Genomic DNA, 12,096 nt, shown 5'->3' on the forward strand with positions numbered 1-12,096 from the left:
CATATTATTTGAGATAAAATTGCTCTCGAGATAGTAAAAAAACAAACAAAAAAATCCACCACTAACACACAAGAATTTCAGCAGTTCTCTGCCAATGAGGAGTTCTGAATTATGTAGGACGAATAGGCTGTAGCGGAGCATTCTACCTTCTCACTCAGAATCAACTGTCATCCCTTAAAACGCTGTTAATTCTGGAAACTAATCTGTAACCTAGTAGAACCAGCCCAAACTGGTGATGACTACAAGTCCCATGATGCAGAGCAGAAGCCCGGGTCAATGTTGGCCGCAGTGCCTCCCGGGAATTGTAGTCTTCTCATCACCTGTGGGGCAAACTAGGCACCGTAGTCTCCATTTCTCAAAAGTTAACTTACAAAAATAAAGCTATGGAAAAGAAGGTAAAATTCTTACCACAAAACTAGTTTCAACCTAGGTGCCAAAGACCCCTAGCCCCCCAACTCCTGCCTGCGCCTTTGGGGGGCCGGCGCCCTTTCCGTGACGTCACTTCCTGGAGCGGCGGCCCCGCCCAGCCCCGTCCTCCACCTCGCCGGGATCCTGGGCCCTGCGGCCCGGGCGGAGGCGGGCAGAGGCAGGGAGCAGCTGTTTTCTGGAAGGGGGTCACGTGAGGCCTCTCGGTGTGGTGGGTGGAGACAGAAAGCTGCGGTTAAGTAGGGTCGGATTTAACCGTCCCAGGGAAGCGCGCCCGAGCTGGATCGCGGAGCGGGCTAAGGTAGGGACCGGGCAGCGGGCGCTCTCCTGGGCGCTCGTGCAGTGACACCTGCGCCCCCGCGGTTGGCTGGCGGCGGGCCGGCTCCCCAGGAGGGTGGGCGTACGCGGCAGGAGCTTCAGGCCAACCTCAGGCCACCGCCAACTCCGCCCGGCGTCTGGGAGGCGCTGGCTGCGCATTGGGCGGCTGAGGCAGGACCGTCTTGGGGCCCCAAGGAGCTCCGGGAGCGGTGAGTCTTGCCATTCACCGAGCCGAAGACCCTTGGCCTGATCAGACACCGACCAGACACTCCTGGGGTCGAGCTAAGCCCGGGCTTCTGCACTTTGCTCTCGCCACCGACTTCTCTCGCCCACCGTGTTGCTCAGGCTCGGGACACTTCACCTGCCCTTGGTTTTCCAGAGTAGCCCTGAGATGTTCGTCCTCAGAGCATGTCGATGCCAAGGCAAAAGTGGAGACACTCTTAATGAGCCCAGTACGTTTTTCTTACGTTTGGGTAGCGCTCACGTCCTTGCAATGTCAATGGCTGTATTGGTCTGAGCGCCCCCCGCTCCAGCCTTGCGGCCTCAGGTATTCGAATGGCTAGAGGCGGGGCGACCTTACAGGCGGTGAGGAGGTTGAGATTTCAGACTTTTATTTACTTCTTTTTGGGGAGGCCATCTGGCGGAACCGAGCAGCTCAAGTTTCCTGAATCTTTGATGATGGGGAAGGTATCCCAGAGCCACGTGCTGGGTTAAAAATTTTATTTCAGCATCTGTCAGAGCCTGAGCGGCTTGTTTCCTACCTTTCTCACCAGTCGGGTTGCGTAGATGTAATTGGATAGGCAGACCTCTTGTTATGTGCCATTTCCCCGGTCTGTAGTTATCGCCATTTCTTAGTTTATTAGTTAACTTAGTGGTAAAGCTTTTTTCTTTGTATCATTACGAAATTATTCTGAGGCAAGATAAACTCCTCCTTTTGACAACAGAGCTTACTGAGTATGAGTTTTGAAGATTTGTTACGTACCTGCACTTTATGGCGTAGCAGAATTAGTGATGATCTAGAAACTGAAGAATATTTAAACTTTTATTCATTTAATCTTTTTGGATATAAGTTTAATGTTCTTTGGGGTTTATTTGATTAATGTAATTTGACTAAGTTTTTTTTTAAATCCATTTGATCCTGGGTTTAATAAACCGTTGCTTTAAGAACTGTTATTATTTATCTTACAAGGTGTCTAAGCTTCTGGCTCACTATCATTACTCTGGGTAATTGTTCAGTTACGCTAATTAAATCAGAAGGAAATATGAATAATTCTTCTCCCTTTCTTTCCTTCCCTTTACCCTTCCCTCCCTGTACTGTATTTAGTAGTGTCAGGATCATAAGCAGAGAATAAAGTTTCCGGACGGTCTTTATCACTTTTCCTCTTTCCAACTCATATAGATGAGATCAGGTTACAATGGACGTTATAGAAATCCATCACGAAGAAATAAAATGGGTAAAAAAGGATCAAGGTCAAGAAAAAGGGTGTGAATACTTCTGCTCTCCTTACCTTAAAAACGGGAGTTGTTAGAGATGATATTTTGGGATTAAAGGAAGAGGTTTGGGGCATGTTTTCATTCCAAATAAAGTAATAGAGTGTCACGAAATTAAAAGAAATGGATATGAGCATTTTGGTTTTTTTTGGATAATGCTCCCGATTAAAGACTAATCTTTCAATATGTTCTTCTCATTTTTAGGTAGTGAATTCCTAAGAAGAAAATAATGGATTGCATATTACTTGTTCTCTAATTGTTTGAACTCAGAAGTGTGCAGGTTTGTTGCAAAAGCCAAAAGAAGATGGCAACTCCTTATGTCCCAGTTCCTATGCCAATAGGGAACTCTGCTTCCAGTTTTGCAACCAACAGGAACCAAAGAAGTTCTTCTTTTGGGAGTATCTCAACAAGCTCAAACTCTTCCAAAGGCCAGTTAGAAGACTCAAATATGGGTAATTGTAAACAGACAGGTGTACCTGATCAAATGGAAAGCACTTCATCTGTCTGTAGCAGTCCCCTCATTAGGACTAAATTTACAGGTGCAGATTCTTCCATTGAGTATTCTGCTAGACCAAGAGAAAGTGAAGAACAAAATCCTGAAACAGTGAATTTGGAAGATAGACCTTCTACACCTATTATCCTGGGTTATGAGGTGATGGAAGAAAGAGCTAAATTTACTGTGAGTATTGATTTTTGCTGTACATCAGTAGAAGATGAAAAATTGATTAACCTGTGTTCTAAACTTGTGTTAAGTGATGTTAGCCTATACGTGTAATTTCTTGAACATAAAATTCAGATGGTTTATACCCCTTAAGTTGTCCTGCCGTAGTGAACTTTTGCTTTACTTGAACGAATTTTCACAAACCAGTCACAGCTGTGAAACTAGCACACAAATCAGGAACAGACCATTACAACAGCCTAAAAGCCTCCCCCCATGCTCTCTGTCAGTCAATACCCACTCTCCTGATAGCCTAGATTAATTTTGCCTATTTTTGTACTTTATGTAAGTGGAATTACGGAGTATGTGCTCTTGGGTATGGTCTCTTCAGCATTATGTTTGTAAGATTCATCCTTGATTTTGCACGTAATTGTAGGCAGCTCATTTTTATTACTGATGCTATTCCTTTATGTGAATATACTACAATTTATCCATTCTACTGTTAAGGAGCAGCGTTTAGATAATTTCCAGTTTGGGACTCTTACAAATACTACTGCTGTGAACCTTTTAGTACTTGTCACTCAGTAAACACATGTACTCATTTCTTTTTGATAGCTCCCTAGGAGTAAAATTGCTGGATCATCTGCCCAGCTGTAGAAGATACTGATGAACAATGTACCAGAGTGGTTGTACTAAGTTATACTCCTTTAAGTAGTGTATGAGAGTTCCAGTTACTCCACGTCTTCCCAACATGTGGTATTTTTCTGTCTTTTTCACTTTAGCTATTCTAGTGGGTAGAATGATACCACATTGTGGTTTTAATTTGCATTTAAGACTGTTTTTTTGGCCATTTGGATATTCTCTTCTGAAGTGTCTGTTCAAGACCTTTGTTCATTTTTCTTTTGGAAAGCCTTTTCCACTTTGATTTGTAGTTTTCTATGCATTTTGGGCATAAGTTCTTTTTCAGAACGTGTATTGTGACTATCATCTCTCACTCTGTGGTTTGCCTTTGTTAATGGTGCATTTGATAATCAAGAGTTCTTAGTTTTAATATAGTCCAGTGTATTAAATTTCTTTTATGGTTAGCACTTTTTAAAATCTGCCTCGGGCTTCCCTGGTGGCTCAGTGATTAGGAAAACGCCTGCCAATGCCGGGGACACAGGTTCGAGCCCTGGTCCGGGAAGATCCCACATGCCGCGGAACAACTAAACCCGTGTGCCACAACTACTGAGCCTGTGCTCTAGAACCCACGTGCCGCAACTACTGAGCCTGCGAGCCTCAACTACTGAGGCTGCGAGCCACAACTACTGAAGCCCGTGCACCTAGAGCCCATGCTCCGCAAAAAGAGAAGCCACCGCAATGAGAAGCCCGCACACTGCAACGAAGAGTAGCCCCCACTCGCCACAACTAGGGAAAGCCCACACACAGCAGCGAAGACCCAACACAGCCAAAAATAAATAAATAAATTAAATAAATCTATAAAAAAAATAAAATAAAATAAAATCTGCCTCCTCTTAGGTTACAAATATGTTGTCCTATGTTTCCTTCTAAAAGCTTTATTGTTGGACCTTTCACAGTTAGATCTGTAAACCATCTGGAATTGCTTTTTGTCCGTGGTGTGAGGTCAGGGTCAAGACACATTTTTTTTCTCCCTAAAGTCAAATTTTTATTGAAAAGACAACTCTTTCACTTCTGCATTTACTCTGTTGCCTACGTCATAAGTCAGGTGACCATAAATGTATGGATCTGATTCTGTGTTCCATTTTTCCCTGCTTTACCAATTCCACACTGTCTTGATTACTAAAGCCTGATGATAGTCTTGACGTCTGGTAACTTAATTACTCTAGCTTTGCTGTTCTTCTTCGGGATTGTCTTGACCCTTTGCATTGGGATTGTATTGAATCTATCTAGGGAGAACTGACATATTTACGATACTAAGTCTTTGAATCTATGAACCTAACCCATTTACTTAAGTCTTTAACTTCTTTTAATAATATTTTGTAGTTTTCAGGGCAGACGTCTTACATCTTTTGGTAAGATTTATTTCTGGGTATGGATGTCGTTTGAGGTTCTTGACATAATGTTTTCTATTTGTTCCTTGCTAGTTTATATATTTTGGTCTCATATGTTATTATATATTTATGCATCCAGTGACCTTGCTAAATTAAATTCATTTATAAGCCTGTTCTTTCAAACTGTTAGTTTGTTCTTTCTCTTGGATTTTCTTGAAGTAATGATTTCCTATTTATTTCAACATTTCATGCTGTAAGTTTATGATAGTATGGAAGGACCACCAAGAAAAAAAATACTGAAATAATTTATGAAGAGGCAATCTTTAGAGTTCAAATATTGTAAGACTGATGATATGATGGGAAATCTGCATGGACCTGACTTTTCTGCAAGTGATTTTTGGAAATTATAATAAATTGGTGGCTCATTTCCTTACATTGACCTACCTTCCATACGAAGGAATGAGCATTCATTGTGGTGACATGTGTGAAAAGTTCATAGGCAAATTTAAGGCAGTGATATATAAATATAAACTCTTTCAAGACAATACAGAGGAAGAAATAAGTGGCAAATATGAAATTAGTCATAGTCGTTTATTTATTAATTTGACATTTTTGGAGTACCTGTTATGTGCCAGGCCCTCTTCCAGGTAATGTTGGGACAACAACTCGACTGAGTGAATGAAAGATAAGTTTTTTTTTTTTTTTAATGCTAGTATGTCACATGGTGATAAGTGCTATAGGAAGGAATAAAACAGGGGAAGGAAATAGAGAGTTTCTTGAAACTGGAGTTGCAATTTAAATAGTGTTGTCAGTCATGGCCTCACAGAAAAGGTGTTAGCACTAAGATTTTAGCATGGGAATATCTGGGGGGAAAGCTTTCCAGACAGGTGGCATAACTGCCAAGACCCTTGTGGCTGACAGGAGAATAAGTAATGGGAAGAAATGTACGAACTGAGGTAACAGGTAAAGGCAAGCGAGTGTGACACCCAGATCAAGTAGAGTACATAGACTTTATAAGGCCTTTAGATTTTACTGATTTTACTAATTAGTAAAATTTATGAAGTAAATTTATGATTTACTAATTTTACTAATTTTACTAATGAGATGGGAATCTTGAAAAGTTTTAAAAGGAAAACTCAGATGATCTGACTTAATTTTTTTAAAGGCTCATTCTGGCTGCTGAATTGAGATTAGATTTTTGTGGGGGAAGATTAGAGGCAGGAGGCAGTTAGGTTCCTGAAGTAATCCATGGGAGACATGATGGTGGCGTGGACCAGGTGGTGGAAGAGGCCCTAAGAAGTGATCAGATTCTGGATATATTTTGAAGGTAGAGCCTTGGGACGTGGTAGATGGAGAAATCAAAGGTGATCCCGAAGTTTTTGGTCTAAACAATGTGAAGAATAGAGTTGCCATTTAACTAGATGGCAAATTTTGAGGGGAAGATCAGGATTTGCTTTGGGAAGTGCTAGGTTTGAGATGTTTGTTAGACATCAAAATGGAGACGCCAGGTATGTGTATGTGCATGTGAGTGTGTACACACATATATGTATTTTATACCTCTATATATTCGGTATTGTGTTTAGGGTAGAAGTCTAAGCTGGAGTTACAAGCTTGGGAGTCTTAGGTTTGTAAAATAATTTTACCTTGGTATATTTCTTTAAATTGATCTCTTAACTGAAGAAAGTATTAGGACAAACTGGCAAGATCTTATATAGAGTGTCAAGCCTTTGAAAAGTGTTTAAAAACAAAAAGTGACTAGGAGGGGTGGTGAGTAGGATCGGGAAAGAGTCATGAGGTGGACTTCTTTGGTAATGTTTTGTTTCTTGCTCTTGGTACTAGTTACATGGTGTGTTTACTCTGTGAAAATTCATTAAGTTATATACTTAAGATTTTTGCTCTTTTCTGTATGTATCTTATGATTAGTGTATACATCTACATTTGTTGTTGTTTACTTAAAACAGGGAGTACATAACAAGATAGACAGTACAAAGTAGTACATACTAAGTTTCAAATAAAGAGTAGAGACAATAACTGCTATTAGAACATAGAGGAGGCAATGATCAATACTGTCCATAAAGTTTTCATTGAAAGCACTACTTAAACAAGTAGAAAAGTAGGAGAGCTTTCTAGAAAAGATAAAATGAAAACCTCTTTGTTTTTCCTAGAGAAGCAGGAGTGTTTAGGGACCACTGTAAAGAGTGGCTTAGTTAGAAAAGGGCTCATTTTTTAAAACAGGAAAATAAAGTTGGTATGTATTATGAATAGATAAACCTAATTATCATATGAAGTTGACTTGTATCACGCATCAGTTATTCATAGTCAAAAGTCTTGAAGTCAATTTATCCCTTTTGTTTGAATTAGTAACTCCTAAAAAGAATGTTTTATTTGTATCCCCTTCGTGACTATTTTTACATCAGGACTGTCTGGAGACTTTACAGGGTATCCAAATAATTTTCTTCCTCACCTTTAAATGTTATAAAGATAAATTACTTATGTTTTACTTCAAAACAAAGGGATTCATCCTAACCCTTGCTGACTCCCTTCAAAGCTGAAAAAGAAGTCTGTAAGGGAGAAAAATCAAATGGTAAGGATGATCTACAGTCCCTAAATAATGAATTGTCTCTAGATCATCCAGTAGGATTATGATGAGTCATATTTGTAATTTAAAATTTCCTAGTAGCCATGTTAAGAAAAAGTAAAAAGAAACTGGTGAAATTATTTTTAGTAATGTATTTTGTTTGACCTAATGTACGTAAAATATAATTTCAACATGTAACCAGTATATAATCATTTGAATGATGTATTTTTACATCTTTTTTCATACTAAGTCTTTGAAATCTGGTCTGTATTACACGCATAGTACCTGTCAATTTGGACTAGTCACATTTTGAGTGTTCTATAGCCACGTGTGGTTAGAATGCAGCTCTAGAGCTACAATTGAAAGTTACTGCACAGCAGACTTTAAGAAAAAAAGTTACTCTTTTTAAGAGAGTTTCACTCATTCAATAGATAGTTACTGAGTACTTTTTATATGTCATGTATATAGTTTAGCTCAAAACACTGTACCAAAAACTACCAGGAGATGTTTCTCTGAGATTGTTATAAATAGTACTTCCAAAATTATACTTATAAAAAATAGGATCTAGCTTTTTCTTATATGCTTTTTAAAATATTGACTTGCTTCAACCAAGTTTTCTATTCAATAGCCTAGATAATTGTACATAATTATATAAATGTAAACTTTTATCTAATATGGGTATTTTTTACCTTGTATTTCAGCCTTGAAGATTAAAACATCTAATTTATTTGAAAACTTTGCTTGGCAGTTACTGAGTTTAAAAATTAAATTGACTGTATAAGACAAGATTATTCAAAGTTTTTTCAAGTATGATTGATTCTTTTATTAATTTTAGAATATATTAGCATAAAATATACTTTGGAGGCTGATAAGTTTATTTATTATTAGTGTGCAGCAAAAAAGCATTTTGCCTCAAATATGTCAGTCATGTTTCTTAAGAAAAAATCTTGCTTTTGGTACCTACATTTGATTATTTGAACATTTGATGGTCTAAATAATTTCTGATATTTTTTATATATTAATTGTATGATCTGGGTTGTCAAATAAAAGTTTTAAAATTATTTGGTTTGAATATTTAAATATTTTTACATAAATATATTTTAAAACTCTCTCTGTTTCTCGCTGTCTCTGCATAGGTATATAAAATACTAGTAAAGAAGAGTCAAGAAGAAAGCTGGGTAGTTTTTAGAAGATACACTGACTTCTCTAGGCTTAATGATAAAGTAAGTACTTTAATAAATCTAAAACTGACTTTTCAGTTTTGAATTATCTGTTCCTGGAGTTCTGCTGTTATATTTGTGTTTTTTCTTCCTTGTTAATTATTTGAGCGAAGTCAAGTCTTTGCTATTTCCAAACAAAATTAACTGTTTCATTTAACTTTAATAGTTCGAAGTCCCGTCTCTATGCATAACTTCCTTTTATTGGAAACAAAAAATTATTTTTAATATTAAAAATGTGAAAACCTTAAAATTGGCAACAGAGATATAAGTGATTATTTATATAATCTTGTGAGTGTGAAAAGATGTATATGTATAATAAGACCCCCTAAATCATATGACTACAAAAGAATGAACAAGAAAGAAAAATTTAGCACATTGTGTTAGTTTTCTATTGCTGTATAACAAATTATCACAAACTGTGGCTTAAAACTTACCTGTTCATTATCTAGAGATTTGGACTGCTCAGCTGGGTTTGCTGCTTAAGATCAAACAAGGTCAAAATCAAGCTGTTGGCTTGACTGGCCTCTTACCTGGAGGGTCTGGAAAAGAATCAGCTTCCAGTATCATTCTGGTTGCTGGCAGAGTTTGGTTTCTTGTGGTTGTGAGACCAAGGTCCCTGTTTCCTTGCTAGTTGTCAGCCAAAAGTTGTTCTTGGCTCATAAAGACTGTTCTTCAGCCCTTGCACATGGCCCTTCCATTTTCAAAGTCAGGAAGAGACTGTCAAGTCCTTCTTGTGCTTTGAATATCTTTGACTTTCTCTTCTGTCACCAGCCAGGAACCTTTACCCTTATAGAGCTCATGTGATAAGATTAGGCTCACCTAGGTAATTTTCCTTTCTTAAGGTCAACTGAATAGTAACCCTAATTGCATCTACAGAATCTCTTTTCCTGTGTAAAAACAAAACACAGAGGCAACACCAGGGGCAAAGGTCATAGGGCCATCTAGAATTCTACCCACTGCATAGACAAAGACGATAATAATAAACCTCAGTACATTAAGTACCCTTAAAAATAAGTAACAAAAAAAAAAATATAGAAAATTCAGCAAATGATATGAATGGGGTAATCCACAGAAGAAATATAAATGACCAATAAGTTACTATCACAAGTACTCCAAGAAAAGAAAATTAAACAATTTTTCACCTGTCAAGTTGGCAGGCTTTAAATGGTATTATCCATTGTTGGAAACATGAGTCTTCCTAGAGGACACCCTAAAGCTGAGCATAATTTTGACACAATCACATTTCTGGGATTTATCCTATATAATAAATTATGGATATGAGCAAGATTTAGCCCTAAGGATACTTATCATGATGCTTTATGTACCGTTGTTTTGTTCATGTTTTATTTTGTTTTTAATAGTTAAAAACTTAGAACCAACCTAAATTTCCAACACTAGGGAATTCATTGAGTTAATTGCAGTAAGAGTTCAGTAGAAAAACAGCAGCTGAGGCGTTCACAGAGCTGGAGAGAAATCAGGTGGGGCAGGTGGGGGTAATTGGTATTTAAGAAACCAAGAGAAAGAGCATTTTTCCAAAAGAAGCAAGTGATTTATGATACTTCTGAGAGGCCAAGTAAGCTGAACTTGGACCACAAATTATTCCCTAATTTTGACATATGTTTAGTAGAGGAAACTTTACTGGTCCTATTCTTTCCCATCTGCCACCTCCCCCCACCTTCTTCCTGGACACTCAGAACTTCTCAAGTTGGTATATTCTTAAAATGTTTGGTGGTGGGAAACTCCATTTATGTGACTTTGCAACTGCCCGGATGCCAAAAAGTTTCTACCATTTCTGAAAACCTCAATTTGAATGAAAAGGTAAAATATAAAATGCTAAACTATTTTATCCTTGATTAAGGTATTGTTAAGATGACTTTTTGCAACATGTCAAAATACTTAAAAGTATTATTTCTAATATATTTCTACCATTATATGTAAATTTTATTTTCTGTTTCTGAGTTCTTCTTATATTCACGATTTAAAAACCTGTAATTCTTTACTTCTGTTTATTTTTTTTTTAATGATTAAACAAACAAGAAGACCAAAGTGATTCATGAAGTTACCAGATACTTAAGTGGAATTCTTAGCTTTTTTATGAAATTGTTATAATTTTTGTTCATACAGTTTCTAATAGTTTCAATTTTGAGCTATTTCATCCTTTATGACTTCTTATTTTTCTTTTTAAGACTCAAATATTACTTAGTGTTTACTTCCCTTTGTCTCTCTAGATTCATCTTTATTGCCAAAATATTTATCTTAGGCAAGCTGAGATTTAGATAGCTCTTAAGCTTTTGAAGAAAGATGTTAGTAGAAGTTTAATTTGAATCTAGTAAATATCTCCTTGATACTCTGAGTTGGGCACTTAAAATTGATAAGTGTCTGTGTCAGTCTTCTAGGTACCAGCAAGAGCTCCACCCATCACCTGATTTTACTGGCAAGAATCAAAAATGTGTGTCAAACACCAGCAGCCACACAGTTTAAATGGTAGTTATTATTTTTATAATTGTTAAAAATAAAGTAAAATCTTAGGATCTTTCATTTTATAAAACCAATCATGAAGTATTTGTGAAATGAGTAGTTTGAGTTCAGCACTGTGCTAGGAATTTAGTATTATATAGAAACTATTTAGATCTGATTTCTAACATTGAAGAGTTTATGTTTTCCATTTATCTATACTAGGAGGAAAAAAATAGTCAATTGACAATATGAAAATTATTTAACATAGTTAAAATAACACTGTTTAGAAAGAAAATTTTCTGTAGAACGCTAGTCTTTTTTTTATTTCTCTTTTTTTAATTTCCTGGGTTATAATCTGGCTTCAGCTTCTCTAGGAGTTTTTAAGAGCCTCTTCTGGGAAAGTGAGAGGGCAAAGTCATGAGCAAGATCTGGAACACATAGAGCTTTTCAGAGTTGAGACATCTGGCAGGGTTGTAGGGCAGGCTGGTGATGAATAATTTGCAGAAATATGGCCATGAGAGTAGGGTTTTCTCTATATTCTACTTAAAAGCTCGCTATTTTCTACTTCCAATTTGCAGAGTAGGTCAAAGCTGAGTATTTCTGTGAGGTAAAATGATCATTCTCAGTTGGAATTAGAATTCTCTTAGAATTCAGAACCATTATCAGATCACTGTCAAGACAAGCCAAGCTCATATGAAAATCTGGGCTAAGCTCAACCAAGCATTTGATCCTCTCATTAAAAAGAAATTCAGTGGTAATCCTCAACATGTCTGTCTCTTGGGTCACACTGTCCTGAACTGTCCTGAACTGATTGACATCAGGCAGTTCATAAGTAGTGTCCTAAGTTTGCCTTTTACTGTCTTTCTGGGGTTTTTTTCACTTTTTTCCTTTGTTGGATTTTATTTCCTTTATCTCATGTCTTCTTTCTTGAATTAC

At 37.2% G+C, this 12,096-nt stretch overlaps 1 protein-coding gene across 3 annotated transcripts in view; it reads left to right on the forward strand.

Moving 5' to 3' along the window:
- Positions 1-555: 555 nt before the first annotated feature.
- The window catches only part of SNX16 (sorting nexin 16), a 39,140-nt gene continuing 27,599 nt past the window's right edge, over positions 556-12,096 (forward strand). Inside the window, exons 1-4 of one of the 3 annotated variants that reach the window (XM_059901386.1) lie at positions 556-727; positions 2,440-2,687; positions 2,775-2,914; positions 8,620-8,706. In XM_059901386.1, coding sequence (XP_059757369.1) covers positions 2,540-2,687; positions 2,775-2,914; positions 8,620-8,706 — 375 coding nt within the window. In that variant the 5' untranslated portion in view covers positions 556-727; positions 2,440-2,539. Of the gene's footprint in view, positions 728-748; positions 954-2,439; positions 2,915-8,619; positions 8,707-12,096 lie in introns of those variants that run through there. The other 2 variants (XM_059901384.1, XM_059901385.1) reach the window with 2 other exon arrangements.

This window comes from Balaenoptera ricei, chromosome 17, assembly GCF_028023285.1.
Source record: "Balaenoptera ricei isolate mBalRic1 chromosome 17, mBalRic1.hap2, whole genome shotgun sequence".
Lineage (NCBI taxonomy): Eukaryota > Metazoa > Chordata > Mammalia > Artiodactyla > Balaenopteridae > Balaenoptera > Balaenoptera ricei.